Here is a 23,483-nt window from a genome sequence, read left to right as displayed (position 1 = left end):
TACACGTCCGTCCATCCCCATCTATCAACCCATCTGTTTATCTCATCCATACCTCTATTCACTGATTCGTCCACATGTCGTCTACCCATCATCCATTCATCCATCTATCTACATATCCACCCATGCATCCAGCCATCCACCCACCCATCCATCTGCTCACCCACTCATCCATCATCTCTCTGTCTTTAATCTATCACCTACCTACTTTCCTCCCTCCCTCCCTCCCCACCCATTTCATCTATCTATTCATCTGCTCACTTGGCCTATCCATTGATCTATCTACCCATCCTTCTATCCATAAATCCCTCTGTTGCTCCAACTCTCAGCCAGTTAGCCAGCCGTTTTCCACCTCTCATCGGGTGAATTATGGCTTTACCTTGCATGGAGCTCTTGGTGTGGTGCCAGACACATGGTGAATGACCTCCTTGGCATCACCTTCAGCCCCAGCAACTTGCAGGCTGTGTAGTTCCTGCCTCTCCTGTGTCTTGTTAGGGTCCCCTGACATCTGGTAGAGTGAGATGGCCTTGTGCCAGCTTCCTATTCCTGTGTGTACCTGTGTTTCTAATACGTTCTTTCCCCATCACGGCTGCTAAGTGGCCGTTGTGCTCAGGTCCTTTTCTGACAAGCCTGTGTGTAGGGGACTGGTGCCTTGCCCCCACTTGTCCTGTTACACAGAGCTTCCCTGTCTGCTAGGGTGCTGGCTGTCACGGTGACTGAGCCATGACCTGCCTAACCTCAAGTCTCTGTCCTCTTTCCAGGGAGTCGGACCTCTTCTTGTTGGACAGTCGTACCCTCTGGGCTTCTGAGGAGGGCTGGCTGGTGTTTGACATCACAGCCACCAGCAACCACTGGGTGGTCAACCCTCGACACAACCTGGGCCTGCAACTCTCCGTGGAGACCCTGGATGGTGAGTCTCAGACACCAACACCTCTAGTCCCAGTGAACCCCATGCTTCCAAGCCGCCAAGGAGGCTCAGCAGCAGCCTACAAGCTTGTTTTCCCACGAGTCAGTGTCCTCTGGTGCTCCCCATCTCAACCAGGCCTCAGGAGTCTAGCTTCTTTTCTGAAGCCAGCACATCCTCTTGCACTCCACAGAAGATTGGGAGTTGGGCAAGATGGGCCAGCGATGGCTTCACTGCTTACAGCTGTCCTGCATCAGCAGGGTGTGCAGTCATATGACACATGTAGACTCCTGGGTCAACCCAGACCTGCTACATGAGCACTGCACAAGGCTCGAGCTCCGAGGTGGCACTACACACACAGCACAGCGGGCCGTCCCAGACAGGTTTGCCAGCTTGTTACCCTTGGCACTCCTGGAGTCCTGGGCAATGGAGCATGGCTGCTGGCATCCCCAACCTTCTAAGCATTGATTCAGGTAGTATCACCCCAGAATGTCTTCAGACATGGCCAGATGTTCTCTGTGGGGTGATATTGAAGTACTGAAGTCACATTGGTGGAGAAGTCATTGTTAGCTGGTCCTTCTTGGCATCTCTCACTCTCTCTCTCTCTCTCTCCTCTCTCGTGTGTAATGGGCATGAGCACAGGAGTGGAGGTGACCTCTTCAGAGGCCTGAAGAGGGCAGCAGACAGATCCCCTGGGATTGGATGCAGGTGGTTTCTAGGTGAATGATTGGGTACTGAGAACTGAGCTTGTGTCTTCTGCAAGAGCAGGAAGTGATCTTAATCTTGAGCCATCTTTCCAGCTCCTTTCCACCAGGTATTATATTATTGTTGTTGTTGGTTTTGTTTGTTTTGTTTTGGTTTTTGAGACAAGGTTTCTTTGTGTAGCTTTGGCTGTCCTGAATGAAAGGCATGTACCACGACCACCCTGGCACCTTCCCACCAGTTTTAAGGGGGAAAGGGAAAGCAAATTGTTTTCATTCATTTTGGAATAGGAAATACTCATTCCTCCACAGTCAACATGATAGAAATGTGTCACAGTATAAATAGTCCCCCCTCAATTTCCTTCCCCCAGATTCTGAGTTCCACTTTCTAGAGATAACCCCTGATTAGCACTCATGGGCGCCTTTACAGGAATGATGTCTGGGTGCTTAAAAGCTTAGGTATAGATTCTGATCTCTGTTTCGCTTCTCAAACAAATGATGGTGCAGACAGACTTTTCTCGTTGGACTTCTTTGGGACTGCCAGCTCCCCAATAATGACATGGAGACTTATTATTATGAAAGGGTGGACTTTAGCTTAGGCTTGTTTCCAGCTAGCTCTTATAAATTAAATTAACCCGTTTCTATAAATCTATATACTTCCACGAGCTTTTTTTTACCTCTCTTCCGTTCTGTGTGTCTGACTCCTTCCTTGTGTCTAGATTCATCCCCCTGAGTTCCTCCCTTTCCCCGAAGCCCCACCTAACCTCTTTCCGCTTAGCTACTGCCATTCAACTGTTATTAAACCAATCAGAAGGGGCCTTAGCAAAGACACATCTTCACAGTGTACAATAAGATTATCCCACAACATGATGGGTGTGTCTTAGTTACTTTCCTGTTCCTGAGACAGAACACCAGGACTGGGGTGATGCCATAGACAAAAGGATTTATTCTGGCTTAAAGTTCCTGAGGGTTAGGGTCCGTGGTTGTGAGGACAGCGTGACAGCAGGCAGTGGAAATGACGACAGGAGCAGAAGCAGACAGAGAGCGTGCATCTGCAAACAGAAAACATAAAATAGCAGCCAGAAGTAGGTGGGGCACTTTACTCTCAAAGCCCACCCCCAGTGACACACTTCCTCCAGCAAGGCTGCACCAACTAAACCTCCCCAAACAGTGCCATCCTCTGGTTTCTCTGTAGCTTTGGAACCTGTCCTGGAACTCACTCTGTAGACCAGGCTGAACTCACAGAGTTCTGCCTGCCTCTGCCTCCCAAGTGCTGAAAATAAAAGCGTGTGCCACCACTGCCTGGTGTATGGGGACGTTTCTTATTCAAACCACCACAGTGTTCAGGTGACAGCTTGTCTTGGAGTTTGGTCCCATCATCTATCAACGAGTTTCTAATTCACTTTAAGGTGTGTTTTATGACCACACATTATTAGTGTCTAGACCCATGCTCTCCCGTGACTTTAGACCTGTCTGAATCTTGGCAGTCTCGTCTCCAGGAGGCAGGTGGTAAGGTGTAGAAGGAGAGAAATCCATGCAAGTTGTCCTCTGACCTACACATATGTGCGGTTCCATGTGTGTGCCTCCCAGGGGGTTTACCAGGGCACCTTTCAAAATGTGGATTCAAACTGAATAGGTGTGGGGTACAGAGAGCCTGTCTTTCCAGACAGCCTTCCCTGCTCCCCAGGCTGCTGGTCCTTAACCCACGCTGTGAATGGTCCAGACTTAGATGTGACTGTCACTACACTGTGTGGATTGATGGTTTCCACTCTGTGACTCTTGTAGGTAGGACTGAGGTGAGGAACCTGGCTCCAGCCCTTTCCTTCTGAGTGGGTTAAGCTCATGTCTGAACTTGACTCTGCTTGTGGTACTTACACTTTATATCTTCACCCTGCCCCATTTAGAGACGTCCCAGATGCCCCCAGTAGTGTGGTGGGTTCCTGCTGCCCCTCCTCAGCAGTCTGAGCTGTCACAACTGACCTACCTTACTAAGACCCACAGGACAGCGGCGCCTTGGGTTTCGTAGCAAGTCTCTTCTCCCGAGGGAGGTGCTGTGTATGAGAGAGGGTCATAGTGCTGTTGTTACCTCGCTAGGCCCCAAGATGCCCAATAACACAGCTATGAGACACCCTCTGGGATTTGTCCTTGGGGAGTGTGGATGGGGCCTGTGTGCTCAGGTGACTCCAATGGACCTCTCTCTGGAGACCACCAGATGGGGAAGACCATGAGCCTTAGGCTAGGAAGTGTCAGTCACCCTGCCCCAAAGCACTTCCTCAGAGGTGCTCACCCACACAGCCAATGGCCTCTACATATCCATCTGGATGGTCTGAGACAGTCCTTCCCTGCCCAGGGGGTCCAAGGAAAGGCCTTCCTGGGAAAGCTGGACACTGGGCAAGCACGCCTTCCCTTCTGTGCCTTACCCAGAGGGCAGGTACAGCCTAAGTCATAAGACCATCATGCCTAGCTGCTGCCATTCACTACTGCACAGGCAAACTAAACTGCCACAGACACCCTGGCAGCAGGAACTGTTATTGGCCATAAAAGAGTTGTTCTTTGATAATTTGCCCTTGCCATCAAACTAGGGAGCAGCGGCACTGGGATTCGAACCTGGGCCACCTGGCTCTTGAGGCTGAGCTCTAAGCACCAGGCTGCTCTACCTCAAAGCCTAGTGAGTCCTGTCACTGTTCTGGGAAAGGAGAGGAGAGTCCTGGCCACTGAGTACCAGCCACCTAAGAGGAAAATCAAACCTGAGCCAGCAGGACCGGCAGGGCGCGGACACTCAGGACCCACTGAGTCAAGCTAGAAGCCCCAACAGGTGTCCCTGAGACCCGAAGAAACAGCCATTCTGGAGGGAATGCGATTTGTCTGCATCTCCACTCTTCAGTTCTTCATCTCTCTCGCTCCACCCGCCCCCATGTCCCACCTGGCCTCTTAAGAGCCGAAATAATCCATTTCAAGAAACATTCACGTAGAATCCTCCTAGGCGAAGTCCTCAGCCTGAGATTAACCAGGGACACTTGGCAAAATGGCCTCGGATAAGTCCTCAAGAGAAGCCTGTGGAGTTTACTTAGCTGGCATTCCTCATAGTTAACGGACCGTGAACTCTTCCCTTCGAGGGGCACCTGTGGCTCTTCAGGGAGCACATGCTGAGAAAGGCTGGTGCAGGCCAATGCCACAAACCCCCCCCCCCCCCCCCCAGTTATTGTTCTCAAAAGAGCCGATACGCCCAGCTTGGCAGGTTAGCGGTTGTCTGTCACAGCTATTCAACTCTATGACTGGAGTGCCAAAGCCGCCGTGGACCACAGGGAAGACGGGTGTGGTTGGTGCCACCAGACACATTTGTGGATGACGAACTGAACATCATGGCATTTCTTGTGTCGACTAGAGTTTTATTCTGGGGACACCCTGTTCATTTAGAGAGATGGATGCCGACAGACTCCACACCTGCAACCAGTAGGTGAGAGGCTCATGGGGCCCACTGGGGAGTCAGTGCAACCAGCAGCTACTGTGTGATGGGTCTTGAGCTGGCAGCAGGGTCCCCTATGCCCACCCTGGGGACCTGAACTAATTTAGGTTACCTTGATGTTTTGGACCGCTCCTGCTGAGGCCAGGCTCAGGGTGGCACCAGAGTGGAAGGAGACAGGTAGCCATCCTCACCCTGACTCTAACCTTGGTTAGAGTGGTGGTTCATCAAGACCACCGAGCTGGAGAAGACCTGCCTAGTGGCGGCTAGAATTTGGAACTGGTTGCCTGTCAGGCCTCAGTTTCCCTGCTCAGGGACATCAGTTTCCATCCTAATGTGGTCTTTCTGGAAGCCTGATGTTTCGCCTGACGTCAGATCCTACTGGATGGCAAATGCAGAGTTCTCCAGGTGTGCTCACTGCTCACTTCCTCCATCTGGCCCTGAGGGAGGTCCCAGGTCAGTGTCTTCCCAGACCACCCAGGCAGTGTGCAAAGCCTGCCTCTGTGCCTTGGCCTTCCAGCAGCAGGCCCCAAAGCAGCACAGCTAGGTTCCCCGGGCAAGTGTGTGGCGTGGGACAGAAGTCAGCACCCTCTGGATACCTTGGGTCTCAGAAGACAGCATTGGAGAGGAGTGGATGGATGGATGGATGGATGGATGGATGGATGGATGGATGTCTGAGACCCAAGGTTAGCACTTGGGTATTTCAGACTGGTCTCAAACTTGTTGTGTAGTTAAAGGCGACCTTGAACTTCTTCCTCCATCTCCCAGGTGCTGGAATTACAGGCACGTATCCCCAGGCCTGGTTTTGTGCAGTAGCAGAGGTCAAACCTAGGGCTCTGTGCATGCTAGATGAGCGCTCTACCAACCGGGTGCTCCCCAGCTCCCACCGGGTGCTCCCCAGCTCCCACCAGGTGCGTTTTCTGTATGGTCTGGAAATAAGCAGGTCTGGAGTGTGTGGGTGAGAGTGGATGTCAGCAAATGCCTTCTAGAGTGTTCCAGAGGCTGGATGTTTCAGGTTTGAAGCAGAGTTGTTGGCTTTCACCAGTGCTAGTTAGCATGAGGGTAGTCAAAGGCTGCATTTGCGACTGTGCACTGGCTCTGTTCTAATAAAACTTTATTTGCTAAAGCAGGCAGTCGTCAGCCAGATATAAGACACAATTTGCTGATTCCTGGGCTAGAGTATCTTTGGCATCAAGACTTTCACCTTTTGGCCCATCACCTGATGGAAGGATGGGATAACCCTAACTGGGAATGATTAGCTTCTGTGCAATGCCAGTGGCATTGGGTTCCCTCTGACATACATGTCCCCCTGACATACATGTGGCCTCTGAGAGCAGCAGCCCCCTGCTGAGAACAGGAAGAGTTCAAGCACACGTGCCAGTGTGCCCAATCGCGTGTGCGTGTGTGTGTGTGTGTGTGTGTGTGTGTGGTGAAGTGGTGTGTATGTGTGTATGTGGTGTGTGTATGATGTGTATGTACATAGGGGTAGGTAGTGTGTGTGAGGGGAGGTGGTGTGTGTGTGTGATGTGTGTGTACATTGGGGTAGGTAGTGTGTGAGGGGAGGTGGTGTGTGTGTGCATTGGGGTAGGTAGTGTGTGTATATGTGTGCGTGGGGGAGGTGCTGTGTGTGTATGTGTGCATGGGGGAGGTGCTGTGTGTGTATGTAGTGTGGGTGTAATGTGTGTGTGCATGGGGTAGGTAAGTGTGTGTGAGGGGAGGTGCTGCGTGTGTGTGTGCATGGGGGTGGGGTGGGGTGTGTGGTGTGTGTCATGGAAGCACTGACTCAACTGTTTCAGTTGACATCGATACACACGTCAACATGCAGATTTGCAAACAAAACAGCTAAGCACACACAACGCACCCCCTAAAAAGTCATTTTTACTGTCACTGACTTTTAAAAGGAATAAAATAAACAGCTAGGGCTGGGGCTTGGTAGAGACTTCCTACCCTGTTTGAAGTCCTGGGCTTGATCTCTAGCACCTCATAAAGGGGCTGTGTGGTGCACGCTTGGAATTCCAGCACCCTAGAGGTAGAGGTGGCAGGACCGGAAGTTCAAGGCCAGACCCAGCTGTATAATGAATTTAACACTAGCGTGTGCTACGTGAAACTTTGTCTCAAGACACAGAACAGGGAGGCAACAGCAAAGAGGGCCAGCATGAGTCCCAGGAAGGAACAGCCCATACTGGCCTCGCCCACTACCTGCCTGGCTGGTGGGCAGGTGCCCTGTGCCCCTCCCTCCTGCTGGTTGTAACCCTAAGGAGGTTCTCAGGGCACAGAGAGAAAAATGTCCTGTCTCAGCCTCAGGGAGACGCACGATGCCAGTGGAATTTGAGTGAGCAGCGATTGCTCGCAATGCTTTCAGCGTGGTCCTGCATGCAGCAAACAGTATTTGTTTTTCTGAAGTTCAAGTTCAGGTGGGACAGCCTGCTCCCTTACTTCCCAAGCCCTCCTCTTCATAGGCAAATCTGTGGGTTTGTGGATGGAGGAGAACGCCAGTCCACTAACCTTGCAATAAAATAGAAATGTCTTCTAATATTGCCAAAGACACAGATTTTTGCCTCCAAGTATATGTGTGTTGTCTTTCTGCCTAGATTAGTGAATTCATCCGCTTCCACCCCATGCCCCGCTCAGTAGCCTCGCTGGCTGTTTAAACACAAATAGTCAAAACAAATGATTACAAGCCCTAATTGAAACCGTCACACGAAAGCATCACAAAGGAAAAAGGATTCTTTTTTTTAGGTTTTGGTTTCTGTTTTTTTTTCAACACAAGGTTTTTCTCCATAGCTTTAACTGTCCTGGAACTCGCTCTGTAGACCAGGCTGGCCTCAAACTCACAGAGATCCACCTGCCTCTGCCTCCTGAGTGCTGGGATTAAAGACATGTGCCACCACTACCTGACTACAGTCAACCTTTTTTGACTGTCCTCTTGTTCGATATCAAAATAAAGAGCACAGCATAGTGGCATACACCTGTAATCTCAGCACCCAAGAGGGGAAGCAGGAGGATGGCTGTAGGTTCAAGGCCGACCTGGGCTATATAATGAGACCCTGTATCAAATATGTACTTGTCTGTATATGTATATGGATGCCTGTGTGTAATGTGTAGATGTGTATAGGCACACTGCTGTATATAACAAGTCATGGTGTAACATCTGCCAATACTGAGAATGATGAGCCCAGAGCTAATGTGGGATTCCCCTCTGTATGCTATGAATATTTTTTTATTATTATTGGTTAATAAAGAAGCTGCTTTGGCCTATGGCAGGGCAGAATATAGCAAGGTGGGAAATCCAAGCAGAGATAGAGGAGGAAAGAAGGCGGAGTCAGGGATATGCCATGCAGCTGCTGAAGGAGAAAGAAGCCAGAACCTAACCGGTAGCCCACAGCCTTGTGGTGATACATAGATTAATAGAAATGGGTTAATTTAAGATGTAAGAGCTAGCTAGAAATACGCCTAAGCTATTGGTCAAACAGTTTTGTAATTAATATAGTTTCTGTGTGATTATTTGGGTCTGGGAGGCTGGAAAACGAAAGAACAGTCACAGCTTACACAGGGCCTCCTGCATGCTGTGTAAGTGCTCTACCTGGGAGCCACATCACAATAATTTATTTTGATTACTTTGTATATAAGCAACTAAGACAAGGCAGACAGAGTAACAGCCAGCCAGCCATGGCTTTCCATCCACGTCTCTTTGCTTCTTAGGGGTCATGTGTCATTGTCTGGGGTCCTGGGTGGAGGCTGTTTGAGCCTCCTCCAGTGCATAGAATACCCTCCAAGGGCCCACACCTGTAGTGCGCCCTCCACCTTCCTGCCTTCCTCCCTTTTTCCCACGTGCCATGGATGTGGTTTCTGCCTCTGGGCTATTAGGAACAACGCCACTCTGGACGTTCATGTGTGGAGTGTGGTGTGGGCTATGTTAGCTGCCCACAAAAGTACCCAGCACAAATGACTTAAGGGAGGGGGGTTGACATTGGCTCATATTTTGAGGGGGTGTTCTGTACTGCAGAGAAGTTCTGGCAGCTAGTCACAGTGTGTCAGCAGTCAGGACATAGAGAGAGACGAATGCTGGGGCTCAGCTCACTCTCTCTCATTCTGTGGATCCCTGGCCCACCATATTCACGGTGGTCTTCCCTCTTCGGTTAAAGCTCTCAGGAGAGTTCTTTGCAGACACACCCTGAGGTGTGTCTCTGGTTCTAAACTTAGCAGCAAAGGTGAACCATCACACGTAGTAGGGCGTGTTTAAATGCTTCTGCAGACACGCGCACGTAGTAGGGCGTGTTTAAATGCTTCTGTAGACACGCGCACGTAGTAGGGCGTGTTTAAATGCTTCTGTAGACACGCGCACGTAGTAGGGCGTGTTTAAATGCTTCTGCAGTTATGCCAGTCTTTTTCCTGATCCCGCTTTCTGCTGGAGGCGAAACAAATGCAGTTGGGTTGGCTTCCAGTCTTTACACAGAAAACCTGCATCCTTCCCCAGATTGGGCAATGAGGACAGGCCCAGCGCTTGCTCCTGAGGGCCAAAGATGGCTTGTGCCCGTGCTCCCTGTCACCAGCCTCTGAGGAGGGGGTGAGGAAAATTCCAGGCTCTAACTTAGTCATCAAGGTGGGGCATTCATGGGGGTGATTGGGGTGAGGACGAAGGCTGCAGGCTGTCTTGACCCGGTGACATCCGAGTCACAAGAGACCTGTCTGTATTGTTCCTTCCCTGGGTAGCCCTTGTTTGAAAATATGGCTTCCCTGGGCTGAGGACATGAAGGTAGTGTTGGGAATGCCATCTTTCTCCCTCCACACTGCTGAGATAATAAGTTTCTTCTGAACATTAGATGAATATGTTTTCTAGACATTTCCAGAACACCTCTCTTGCGTGTTCCGGCTGAACTGGGTCACGTCTCACTCCTAAGTGAGACAGTGACTGTGTCGTGAGGAGGATTAGGTGCCTCTTGTCCAACCACATCCCGCCCAGCCCTGAGGCTGGGGCCGAGTCAGCTTGAGCGAAGATGCCTAGGTGAAAAAAAAAAACCATGTCATTTAGCAGGGAAACTGGGATGTGAGACCACTGGCCTCATCCTGTTTCACACAGTAGGAAATCGAGGCTGTGCTGGCAGCTGGTGGCAGGTGCCGAGCTTTGGTTCCTGCTCAGCAGAGGTTATGACCAATGGAGGTGGCTTTGCTGACAGCTTCCAGCACTGCCCGGCAGGTCGAAAGGGCTACAGGGCCTGGGACCACTCTTGGCGCCTAGATTTAAGGGGTCCCGATAGGCATCAGGGTTTTAGGTGAGGCATTTTTATTCTGCCCTAAAAGCCTTCCAGGGGGGAAGCGCAATTCCTCAGGGCCTGACTTTAATGGTTTCTTTTATAGACTCACTCATGTTATAGATGGATGAACTGGGGGGGACCCTGCTCAAGAATGCAGGAGAGCTGGACGATGAAAAGGGGGGAAGGTAAATTGTGGGGGTTGGTGAAATGTGTTTTTTTAAACATGAACTCTTAAAAACCACACTGGCTCCCGGGACTGAGCCAGGCACTGGAGGCTGGGCTTCCCTGGGTTTGATTTGCCTGGCAACGCTAACTGAAGTACTTCCTGATGGAGAGGAGCCAAGGCCCTCCAGAACCATCACTTCTGCTGGCCGTGGTTCTCTCCCTGGACTTGGGCCATAATAGCTGCAACAGTGAAGTGCCCTCCCCACCCCCAACCTCATCTAGGGTCAGATTCGGTGTCGCTGAGTTGCACAGTTTTAGGCAGGTCCCTCAGCCGCTCTGATCTTGCTCTGCTGCGCACAACCAACATTGTCTCCATCTAACGTACTCATGAGCAGTGTGATGTCAAATTCTGTTTCTAACGAGCTCATAGCTGTTGGTCCGTGGGAAGACGTATAGAGCAATCTTACCATCGGGGCCTTGGGATGGCCTGGGACCTGCTTGTGAGTCACTTTTCTCAGTGTTGTGACAAAATGCCCAACAGAGCAACTTAGGGAAGCTTTGTTTGGGACCGCGGCTTGAAGGTCCCGTCCATCACGACGTCCAGGCCATGAGGCAACTGGAGGCAGCATCCATAACCAGGAAGCAGACTGAAATGAGCAGGAGCTCAGCAGTCTCTGTTCTTTATACCCATTCCAGGACAGGTCCACCATGGCCATAGGGATACTGCCCACCTGGAGGGTAGTTCCTCCCAGGCCATTAACCCAGTCTAGAAACTACCCCCTACCCATAACCAGAGGTCTGTTTCCATTGGCAATCAACATTGACCGTTACAACCTGGCGTTAATTCCGTAATTTGTAACTCTGGTCTCTGGGTACCAGGCTTTCTTGGAGTACCTACCCCCTGTCCATGCTTTTCAGGCTTGTACAATGGCAGGTTCTGTTGTGCTTTGAAGGAATTTGCTGAGCGACCAAAGGGCTGAGGAAAAAGACAGGTCTGCGAGACTGGCACATCCTTGGCTACAGCCATAAAGGCTTTACAAAGACGGGAAACTGAGGCAGGGGGCTGGGGAGTAGAACGTGGAAGACAAAGTATAGTTTAACTGAACAGATGCTGTGGGAAACCCCTTCTTGGAACCAAGGGTCAGGGTTAGAGTTGGGGGGCGAGGGTAGCCTCTCCCTCACTTTTCACAAAGCCACTGGCTCCTGTCATGAAGCCTTGCCCTGCAGCCTTGTGTTTCTCAAGGGCTTACACCTGCCAAGACCTTGTTCAGGCAAAATGCTTGCCACAGGCCTGGAGGTGATCCGTACCTCTCTCGCCTGTTAGCAGTGGTCACCTAGTGTGTCTTCTTCCCTCCCCCCACCAGTTCTCATCCTCCTGGAATCCAGCTTTTCCCTCCAGGCCTTTATGTCTGCAGGGCCCTCCACCTGTAGTGAGGGGGTCTCAGACTAATGCAGGGAGTCTCTGGTTAGTGCAGGGGGTCTCAGGCTAGACCACATACATGGGGCTCATTCCTTACTGCCACCCGGTCTCTCCTCTGGTGGCCTCTCCATTGTCATCAGGTGTCGGCAGCCATGCTTACCTCATTGGCACACAACAGCTACACCGTGAAGCCTGGCAAACCAAGTGACCCATTCTGGCCAGAGCAGTGTAAGCTGCACTCGCCTGAGACCCCCTGCACTAGACTGTGACCCCCTTTATTATAGCCTGAGACCCCCCCTGCATTAGCCTGAGACCCCCTGCGTTAGCCTGAGATGCCCTGCAGGTCTTGGCCTGGATCCTCATGCTTCTTAGTGTCTGGGTCACCATTGATGATTATGTGTTGTCTTCGATGCTCCCAGGGGTCACCAGAGAACAGGGTACCCCTGAAATAGCTCCTGGAATTATCCAGATAGTCCTTGTCAGATGAACGAATAGCCATGAATAGGTTGTCAGGTGAGGACGGAATCTTCCCCCACCCCTTCCCTGTCCCCACACCTCTGTAATGGACACCTCCTCTGCAGGGCAGAGCATCAACCCCAAGTTGGCGGGCCTGATTGGGCGGCACGGACCTCAGAACAAGCAACCCTTCATGGTCGCCTTCTTCAAGGCCACAGAGGTCCATCTGCGGAGCATCCGGTCCACTGGGGGCAAGCAGCGCAGCCAGAACCGCTCTAAGACACCCAAGAACCAAGAGGCACTGAGGATGGCCAGTGTGGCAGGTAGGCCAATTCAGGTCCGAGCAGTCAGGAGGGACCATATGTACAAATGCATTACGGATAGTTCCAGACCAGATCAGCCTGTGAGCTGGGATGCGCCTGTCGAGCGTAGCTTCTCCAGGACTCTGGTGACCTTGAAGCAAAGCAAGTCTAGACACAAACTCAACAAGCCTGCTTGGAGTCTGAGGAAACACCCAAGGAGGTTTGGGCTGTTGAGAACTAAAAAGTGAGACCACCAGGCCATTGCTCCCCCTCCGTCCCCTCCTCTTGAGCACACCTTGCATTGTGCTTGTCTTCTTGAGAGTCATTCAGTTTCTGAAGGGAGAAGGTGGCCCACTGCGGCTGTTGGACCTATTGTTTCTGGGGTGTCCCCCAGTGTCCAGGGGAGACTTCCGTGGGTGGAGTTGGGTCAGAAATGTATATGAACACAGTCCTATTTCCACAGAGTCAGAATCTATTCTTAATTCAGAGGCTATGCCAATTTTATGGTCCAAATATCCCTTGGTATTCACCAAATACCCCTTTCCCTTGGTAGACATGGCCACTTCCAATCAGAGGTTTTTATTCCAATCTCAAGTGGTAAATCCGTCTTAACGACTTAACACCTAATGACTCAGCACACATTATACCTGTGTAGCATGGCATTACATATTAACACACGCATTACAGAGTGGAGAAGAAGCTGTTTGGGAAGAGGCAGTGCTACTCAGCAAGGCTGTCCTAAAGCTGGAGATGCAGAGCCAACCCGGCCTCAAGGACAGTCTCTCTGGGGACTAGATGAAGGGGTCTCAGGTTGAGCTCAGGGCTGTTCAGAGCAGAGTTGCTGAATGCAGACCTAGGTGAGCTTTGGTGTTGGTCTGCAGAGGACTGAGGGTGGCAGGCAGGGGCTGGGGGAGTCCTTCCCTGTGGCAACCCTGGGCAAGGTTCATGACTAGTGACCAGGACCACGTGCCAGCACATCTTGGCTGTTCCTTCAATCCTAGCCGAGGTGAGGAGATGTATGAAGGATGGCTCATGAGTCTGATGTTCTGACATAAGCTATACTCAGAGATAGCATTGATTATAGACACAAATAAACTACCAGGAAGTAGCACCTCTAGGGTGCTGGCTGATGTTGCTGTTTTACTTATACAAATGAGATGCCGAATCCATCTGCCTCGGCATTCAGACCCAAGATGGAGCCACTCGGGGCAGCACAGCTGATCTGTAAAACAGATTAACTGTGGCAAGGTACAGTCAGAAAGCTGCTGTTCTCAACAGTCACCCCAGTCACCCGGAGTCACCTGCCTGCTCTGCCCCCTGAGTGTGGAAGAGAGGCTTCCTAAGCTTCTCTTCTGCCAGGTAGGGCCTTTTATAGGCACCTCAAAGGGGTCTGTTAGCCCCCAAATTAAAAAAAATACTGAGTTCCTTCATATTTGGGGGCCTTGTTTATGCTGAGATTGGAATCCTGTGGTGGAAGCCTAGGTCTAGAAGCTATCTGGGGCAGGTAGAAGTGATTATGGCCCTCACCTGTATGCAGTGACAGGCCCAGGATTGGGGGTGGTGACTGGGTAACTCAGCTCATTCCAGGGTTGCAAAAAGAGTCCCCATGGGAACTGAGCGGAGGCCCACGAGCAAGGCCAGGCTGACCCCGTTGCTGAGGCCTGTGTGCCCCGAGGGTACAAAGTCCCATGGTTTAGCTTTTCTGACATCTTTGAGACTGGTGCCACAGGTGGGTGGGACGTTCTCCTGGGAGTCTGATCTTCGAGTTTGAAATCCATCCCGAGCAGGAGTGGGAGTTTTCCGTTTCCAGGCCGTGTGTTGTGTAGGTGTGAGGTCATGCAGGGAGCTCTGGGAATAGTGGCTATAGCACCGGGTGAAGTATCTGACTTCCCAGAATCCTGTGCAAACTCAGCTGGCAAGAAGCTCTGGCATATCCCTTGCCAGCAAAGGTGACCTTGTCTTGTAGATCTACGTTTGCCTCCGGAGTGAGGAATGCGGAGGGCTTGACCCTCCTCCGTAGTCCCCCAGAATGCCCACCTTCATACCTCCAGGACAGGATCCTCCCTCGAATGACAGCTAGTCCCTCTGGCTCGGGTTCTGCCTACTCCCATGGATTTCAACTCCCTACTCTCTTTTTAAGTTCTTCCAAACCCTGCCTGGAAGTTTAACATTTAAAAAAAAAAAAAAAAACACCAGGACTGGGGCTCCACCCTGGCTTAGTGAGGCAGCCTGTGCGTGTGTGTAGGTGTGTGCCCAGTGCCTTTGAAGTGCTCACACTTCACATGATGGGCCACACAAGTTGAATTCTCTCTTGCATGCACAGTATCCTTTATGTGTCCAGTTGGAGACACATGTCCCAGCATGCCTCTGCTTGAAAGTCTCTTTCCTTTGGACCACCCCTGCCCCGGGGTTCCAGCCGCTACTGAGATGCAGGTGGATAACCTAGGTCCCTTGTTCCCTTCCGTCCAACACCCTGATAGCTGACCCTTGGGGTAGCAGCAAGTACGAGCACCTATCCTAATTTGCTTACTACCTGAGCAAGACTTTTCAGAGGTAGCTGTGCAGCGGCTGGTGGCTGGCACCTTTTGTTCACCAGCTCTCTGCTATACTGGGTGGGGTGGGTGGAACAAGATTGGGGGCAGGGGAACTAGATGTCTCCCTTCCCTTGCTTTTCTGCTAAGAAGGACCTGAGAATGCTGGGGAATTCCAACTACCTTCTCCTGGGGCGGCCACAACCCCAGCTAGGACACGCAAGGGCCCATCCCCCCCACAGCACGCCCACAGAGCTTCGAATGTTAAACCGAAGATCTTCACTGGGATCCGCCCCTTCTTTGCACGAGATAGAGTGACAGACATGGCTAATTGCCACAGCACCTTTTCTCATATCTCACTTTAGGATCTGCCCAGACTTAGAACTGGGAGCTGTGGGGCAATCTGGCCCCAGGGATCCTACTCAGAGCTATACCTTGCTTAGACTCCTTCACCCTGGGCTGAGGATACAGTCCACTTCCCTTTCTCTTTCCTACCTGCCCCCGCCCCATGGAGGAGGGAAATGGGGCTGGTGGGGTGGATCGTGCTAGTTACAGTCCCTGGCTTTGCCACGGTGATGAACGGCATCTTAGGAGTGGTCCTTAGTGGTTCCAGGAGGTAGACCAGTTGTCCAGGTCTGTGGACTGTGCTCTAATAACGCCCTGGCCCTTTGTGTTGAGACAGGCTGGCCTGTGCTATTTCTTCCTGGACAGAGCTGTGCAGGTGGAATTCCCATGCATCCTGAGAAGCGCAATCTCCTAAGGGATGTGTGTCACTTGTCACCAGACACCCTGTGGCCTGTCAGTAGGCTCAGAGGGAGCAGTCATCACCTTTGGGTGGTTGTAGGGTGTGTAGGAATGAGAAATCGCCTGAGTGCTCAGGAACCTGGCCTGCAGGGCTGTCGTGTAGACAGGGGTCCGGGCTTTATGGGCAAGGATGTGGAATGGTGGAGAAGGTGATAGAAAGGACAGGTCAGGCTGGGGAAGTCATCAATCAAGTACCAACCGCCCGTGCAGCTGCAGAGTAGAGGAAGCTTCCGTAGGCGTGTGTGAGGGACAGACAGATTCCCACAGTGTTTACAAAGTGCAGCCTCCGACCCAAATCTACAAACTTGTGTCCTAGAAAACCAAGCACACTGTTCTTGTTCCTTAAACTCAACAGCTGCTGCGGGGGTGTGGACTTTCCTCTGGTTTCTTCCCGGCAGTGTCCCCAGCCTCGGTTCTGGACCTCCTGTACCTTCGGGTGCATGAGTGTCTTGGGGCTGACTTGGTGGGCCTACTCAGGCAGAGTGGTCTGGAAGCAGGATAGTCTGGGCGGGATGGGTGGGTGGGGGGGGGCTCTACTAAAGGACAGAGGTGACCATGAAAGTCTCAAACTGGCTTCTGAATCATCACTGTCCTTCAGCCCCTGAGTCCAGTGGCTGCTCCCCCACTTCAGACTCAAAGGGACTTGAACACGTATGTGCTTCTCTCTCCTCCCTGGATTTTTCTCTTTGTCCATGCAGAAAACAGCAGCAGTGACCAGAGGCAAGCCTGCAAGAAACACGAACTGTATGTCAGCTTCCGAGACCTCGGCTGGCAGGTAAGGATGGCTGAGCTACCACACATTGGGCCTTTCTCTGTCCCTGCCAGCCACAGGGATGTCTTCATGGGTGCAGTGTGTCACAGTCCATGTCTTTTCCTCCTCGGGACTAGAGTCCCATAAGTCCCAGGCTGGCATCGAACTCACTGGGTAACCTGAGATGACCTTGTACCTCCCGGGCACCGGAGTACAGGAGTGTGCCACCATGCCTAGTTTGTGTCATGTTGGAATGGAACCCGGAGTGCCCTACATGCTAGGCAAGCACTCTCCCAGCTCAGTTCACAGTTCTTGTCCTTGCTGGTGAGATGTCAGGTATCAGGAGCCCTGACCTGAGAGGGGGAGTTGAGTTGAACATGTGAGGACATCCATGATGTCCCATGACACCCAAGGTGTGGCTGACTCTTGGGATCAGAACTTGAAGCACCACCCTTCTGAAGTGTGCACTTCAGTCTCCATGCACACCCTGGTCCCAGCCCTTGGCTTGCTGCTTCTCACACTCATGACCGTGTGTTTGAACCCAGCCCTGGAGGGCCAGCTTCCTCTGCCCTTTCTCCACCCTGTTCTGTGACTCAGATCGGGTGTTTGTTTCTAAGCCAAGCAAGCAGTCTGCTGTGGTAGAGCAAGAGCTCTGAGCATACTGTTTATCCTGCGTGCTGTGCCGGACACTCCTGCAGCAGGAGCTCTCGACTTGCAATCCCTAGACGGTACCACTTTCTTCTGGGTTAGCATGACACAACACTTCCAGAGCTCAGAGAATATGCTCTCTGGATTACCCAAGTCACAGAGGGTCACTAGCCTCTTGCTCAAGAAGGTGCACCAGGCATGGAGGTCTGGTTTAGACTCACAGGCATGTCCTGTCTTGACAATGGGACAAAATGTTGTCATCCACAGAGTTCATGCTGAAGCCATACATACAAAGAAGGTGCAAGCAAACAAACAACGAAATGACGTTTTCGTTGTTTACGTATTGTGTTGGGTTTCATTAGTAGCTGTGCTTACCCAGTGGGTGCAAGGTCTAGGCTCTGAGATGGACATGCCTGGGAGCAAGCTGAGGCTTGCCACCCCCAGCAGGGACGGGGGTGGTTTTAGGTGTGGTCTCTGACCCCTGGCTCCCTCCCTGCTGCTATTGCACCTCTGGTCCAGGAGACGCAACACAAGGGCAGCCCCTTTAAGCCTTGACTTGTTTGTCTTTTCCTTCTGCTGGGCTCACAAAGTATCATGCTCACTTTTCTGGCCCCGAAGGGACCCCACAACTCAGAAGAGCATAACCTGGGCCTGAGGGAGGACTCCACACAGGGTGGGACACACAGGGGTGGGACCCTGCCCTGGGCTCTCCACAAGGTACCGTTAGGACCTGGCCTCACTCTTCTCTTTGCAGGACTGGATCATCGCCCCTGAAGGCTATGCTGCCTACTACTGTGAGGGGGAGTGTGCCTTCCCTCTAAACTCCTACATGAACGCCACCAACCACGCCATCGTCCAGACACTGGTGGGTGCCCCTGGGGGTGTGGCCTGTAGGAGATGGGAGTGGCTTCTACTGCCTTTAACCAGAACCTGAGAAACTGTCTGTCCAAGTGTGTCATGACTCTTGTGGGTACCTACTATAGAAAAGGCTGAAAAAATATGTTTTAAGCATATAGTGGTATAAAGATGAATATATATGCACACACATACACATATGTATTTATATATCTTGGACCCTGTCACTGTGCCTTGCTGAGAATTGGGTCCCCTCCTGGTGGGGACTGTCCTCTTGAGTGTCAGCATGCTTTCCTGTGTTATGATAAAGTTTGACTGCTAGCTCCTGGAGCTCCCCCAGTCACCAGCCCCTTTCAGAGCTGGGGCTTTCTTTCCCAGTTTTGACCTTGAACTTGAAGCTAAGTGATTTGAGAGGCTTTACTCTGTGGATTGTCTGCGAAGTGCCAGAACAGCCCAGTGTTCTTGACCTTGGGCTTTACTGTCCAGGGGAGGAAATGGCCAACTGAGCAAATGAGAGAATTTCAGAGGGAGAATGTGCCCGAAAGGGGAGGATGGCAGGAGCCAGCCGCCGATTCAAGTCAACCCTCTGTGGGTCACTGTGATGAGACCAGACTGGCCTCAGATGCTGGGGGCCAAGGTGACCTTCCTCCCTGCAGTGGGTGCTGCCTGGACTTCTCTCAACAACTGAGCATCCATGCTGGTTTGAATTCTGGTGCCAAAGAGCTCACCACGGGACCCTCTTCCACGCAATTCTGTTTGCTATTCAAATTTATGTTTATTCCACACCATAAGTCCTGAACAGAGCTCATTGCTCGTCGATGCCTTTCATTTAGTCCAAGCTTTACCCTGTGGCAGAGGAAGGGCTCCCCATCACTCCCACCCTCCTCTCTCTTTTCTCTCTCTTTTCCTCCTGTACTTGCTTATATGGTTAAGAGGCTGCACCCCAGAGCCTCGTGCATGCTTGGCAAGCTCTCACTGTCAAGCTGTTTCCTTAGCCATCAGGTTTCACTAAGCTATGGCCTGATCTTGATTTCTCTGTGACCTTGTGGCCCTCCTACCTCAAACTCTATTTTGAGTTGCTGGAATTACAGGCTTGCACCCCAAGCCTGGTTTTTCGAGACAACGTCTCCCTATGTATGTAGCTCTGGCTGTCCTAGAACTTGTTCTGTAGACCAGGCTGACCTTAAACTCAAAGATCTACCTGCCTCTGCCTCCCAAGTGCTGGGATTAAAGGCGTGCGCCACCACCGCCCTGCTAGCAAGGCATATCTTTAAAGACTGGTTTTCCAACGTTTTCCCTTCCCCTTAACTATAAACTTCAGAGCTGCATTTGGCATGGAGTCTGCAGCTAGGGACGGAATGAACTGTCTGGACCTGGTGCTCTGCCAGTGTGGTTTATCGGACCTCCTCTGAGCAGCCAGAAGGTGCTGGGTCCTGTGTTTGGGGCCTTTCTCTAGCATCCTTCACCACTGCCTTCCTTCCTGGCCCAGGGGCGGGGCACAGCTGCTTCTGTTAGCATTTCACTTCAGGGTCCATGGAAGTGTCCACTGCTGGAGGAAGGGGGCCTTTGTGGTCACATGGACCAGGGGTAAATCCTTCTCTGGGGCATCCTGGTGAGATACTCACAGTGGAAATGAACCAATACACCTAGAACTTCATTAAATTTATTCAAGAGGAGCAAGATAAGGAAGGTAGAGGTGTGTAAGGATTTGGTGCTGCCCATCAGGAGAGATGGAAGGAGCCATCTTAGCCAAGCGAGCTGCTGAAATGTATTTGTTTGCCATTCCTGGTTTGCTCAATACCCAGAAGTTGCTCATTAATAGCCAATCGGGAGCTGGGGTTGTGGCTCAGATGGTAGGCTGTTTTCCTAGCACAAGCAAACCCCTGGGGTTCAGTCTATAGGGCTGAATAAACTGGGTGTAATGGTTTCAACCCAGCACTCAGGAGGTGGAAGCTAGCGACATAACAAGTTTTAGGCCAGCTCTGGCCTATAAGAGTCCCTATTTCAAAGAAACCAGTGACACATGAGAAGAACTGAATCTCTGGCCTTAACTGAATCTTAAGCACTGGGTTCACCTGATGACGTGGACTAGTTGGCTGGGCTGGGATCAGCGTGGATGAGTGGCGGCCCTCTCCTTTCAGTTTGCTCCGCTTCACTTTGCTTGCCAATGGCACTCACTTGGTACCTGCACAGCATCTGAGGTTTCCCTTGTCTGAACCCCTACTCTGTGGAGTGCATAGGTACCTGTGAGAAACAGCCTTCTCTTTGTTATCGTTGTGATGCTGGGGCTCAAACCCAGGACCTCGGGTGAGCTAGGCAAGCCCTCTGCCAGTAAGCTACAACCCATCCCTTAAGATAGAGTGCTTTTTACATGGGCAACGGTCAGGGAGGATGTTCCACAGTCCTCAGTTTGGAGCCCCAGCTGCCTCTCCCACATCAGATGTGTGCAGGAAGCCAGGTTCCCTCGCCCGCATAGCAGAGGCAAGTCCTGAGCTGAGTCACGAGACAGGCTCACCTGTCATTTATGGGTATCTTAACCAGACAGCAGAACTGTCTTAGAGAACTTGAGAAGCCCGCAGAAGGCCTCACCGCCTCTCAGCATGATTTGTGTTGGTGGCTTGCAGGTTCATTTCATCAACCCGGACACGGTGCCTAAGCCTTGCTGTGCGCCCACGCAGCTCAACGCCATATCCGTCCTCTACTTCGACGACAGCTCCAATGTCATCCTGAAGAAGTACAGAAACATGGTGGTCCGGGCCTGTGGCTGCCACTGACCTCTTCAGAGAGCCCGACCCTTTGGGGCCACATTGTTCCAGATCTGAGGTGTCTCAACACCTAGTCTCTCACTGCCCACCTTGGCGAGGAGCAAACAGATCAGCCATCTCTCCGGAGCCTTCCCCTCACCTCCCCGACTGTTAGAACCCCGAGTGCCCTGGCTGGCCAGCGGGCTGTAATTCTGGCACGTTATGGACAAGATCCTACAAGCTGCCACAGGCAACATTTAGCAGGAAAACGATCTCCCAAGGAAGAGTCCGTTGGCCACGTGGCCTCCGTGGTGCTGAGCCCTTGAGGGGTAATCACTAGTGTGCTCCAGCCAGGCCATGAGCTGCAGCAGGAGGAAGGGCACGGCCAGGGTGGGCGCTTACGTCTGTGCTGAAGGAAGACCAGCAGAAGTCCCTGTAATAAAATGTCACAATAAAACCCATGAATGAAAATGGTTAGGATGTCACAGATATACTTTCCTAAACAATTTATCCCCGTTTCTTGGTTTATTCTGACTTCATAAACAGAAGCTAGGGCCTGTGGAGGCTGGAGGGCCCCCCTCCTTTCCATTTGGTTTCCTTCTGAGGCTTCAGGGCCCAGTGTTTACCAGAACTGCCCAAATCCACTGTATAGAGAGGGGAAGGAGGGATGTCTGCTCAGAAGAAGCCAGGGAGTGCTGGCCTCAAAGGAGGCACACACTGGGGTGGAGAAGGAGGGAGGCACACACGTGCACGCATGTGTGAAACACACCAAGACTTTGGCTCTGCCAGCCCCTTGGCCCCAGTTCCCGCCCTGTGCTGAGAAATAATGAGAAAATTCAAAGTGAATAAGCAGAAAGGCAGGACAGGACCTGTGCTCCGGCCCTAGTGAGGAAGCACAGGGGTTAGTCCAAAGCCCATGGTGCAGGCTATTCGGGGCTGTGTCCTCTAAATAAGGCCATCTGGTACCTCTCTGGCCGCACTCCAGAGCCAGGCCCTGCCCTTTACAGCTGCCTCTCCTCACTCTCAACCCCATCAGAAGGCCCTGCACTAAACTGCTTCCTCAATCTGAGGGAGACTGGGTTCAGTGATGTCCTGTACTTGGAAGGACTTAGAGAATTCCTGCCTTAGAGGGGTCATTCTGTCATGGCTCAAGCAAGCCCACTCTGCCTGGGTCTGCGGTGCCCTAACTATCTTGCACCAGCCCCTAGCTTCATGTACAAAGCTGTGGCAAGAGCTGGACCATCTGCCAATGTTTCCCACATCCACACGAAGAATGGGGTTAGCCAGGTGGGACCCATTGCCCTGTAGAGTCTGGTCACATGGGGAACCCGTTCTCCATATCTGTGATCCTGGAAACACTGGGTTCTCTTTTGTTATTTTATTTTATTTTTTTAAGTTTTTCTTCTTCAGTAGCTTGGGCTGCAGCCTCCACTCTGCCTGATCAATGGAGAGAAGAGTATTTCATCTTGTAATTTGTTTTGTGTCTTGGCAGATCTGGGGCTTTTCTGTGTGAATCCCTCTCGGTACGCATTTTACCACTCATGGCCCTAATCCGTCCGCAGTGTCTTTTGTACATTTAAATGTGTAAATAATTGTGACAAGACAAAGAAATTATTTATTTCCATCTGAAGTTCTTTTCAAAGGCTCCTCGTGGAAAACAATGGGGTCGCTTTCCTTCAGTCTGTTTGTTTTCTTATTTAAGACTATTTATTAACAGTCGGACCGATGTACCCATAGCTGTCAAATAAAGTGGTCCTTAGTGCAAATGCTGTATGATTAGAGGAAAGAGGGGTTTGACTTTGCAATAAAAGGAGACATTTGGTTCTGGTTGTCAGGCCCATGTGTGTATTTGTGTCTTTCCCCTCACCCCTGTGCTCCTGGACACTGGAGTTTCGTCTGCTGAGAACCCGCAACCTTGATCTCTACCGTTAGCGGGATGTTTATCATCGAGGCCCAGAGGGAAGCGGTGCTCATCAGTATTTGGTGCAGCTGTGTGGGGCTCCAGGCCGGAGGGACAGAACCAGACAACAAATTCGAATCTGGTAGGCTGGGATGGCAAAGATCTTTGATTGAATTACAGTCCAGCCGTCAGCAGCTGCTTCAAAGAGGTAGGGGGTAAATTAGCTGTGTTTACTGCTAACATAGTCAAGGATTTAGTCATCCCAATAAAATAGAGGCACAAGAGAGAAAAGGGGGGCGTATACCCCAAACTTGAAAGCAGCACTGGCTTCACAGCTGGCGTCATTCAGTGCCCGTCACCCGGACAGTTGGGGGCTGCCCTTGCAGGCCAGCTGTGGAGGTGGGCGGCCCACCGCAGGCCTGGATAGGGTGTGGGCCCCCGTCAAGCTAGCAGCGGTGCTCATCTGGCTCCATCTGGCTTTGAAGTGTGCACTAAGGTCACCTGATGGATGTTTCTAGAATCCCAGCCGATACTTGGACAGGCTGCTCCGTCTTCCCTGTTGACTCAGACCCAGCAACCACTCCTAA

General features: G+C 51.6%; 1 protein-coding gene across 1 annotated transcript in view; it reads left to right on the top strand.

Moving 5' to 3' along the window:
• Bmp7 (bone morphogenetic protein 7) overlaps positions 1 to 22,825 on the top strand; it is a 69,103-nt gene extending 46,278 nt beyond the window's left edge. The window contains exons 3-7 of the mRNA XM_050152907.1: positions 759 to 907; positions 12,487 to 12,684; positions 16,697 to 16,773; positions 18,152 to 18,262; positions 20,877 to 22,825. Coding sequence (XP_050008864.1) covers positions 759 to 907; positions 12,487 to 12,684; positions 16,697 to 16,773; positions 18,152 to 18,262; positions 20,877 to 21,026 — 685 coding nt within the window. The 3' untranslated portion in view covers positions 21,027 to 22,825. The remainder of the gene's footprint in view (positions 1 to 758; positions 908 to 12,486; positions 12,685 to 16,696; positions 16,774 to 18,151; positions 18,263 to 20,876) is intronic.
• Positions 22,826 to 23,483: the final 658 nt, after the last annotated feature.

This window comes from Alexandromys fortis, unplaced genomic scaffold (genome assembly GCF_014885135.2).
Source record: "Alexandromys fortis isolate MF-2015 unplaced genomic scaffold, M_Fortis_MF-2015_v1.1 scaffold_81, whole genome shotgun sequence".
Lineage (NCBI taxonomy): Eukaryota > Metazoa > Chordata > Mammalia > Rodentia > Cricetidae > Alexandromys > Alexandromys fortis.
Note: the sequence above shows the minus strand (reverse complement) of the source record. Positions and strands in the feature narration are given on the sequence as shown.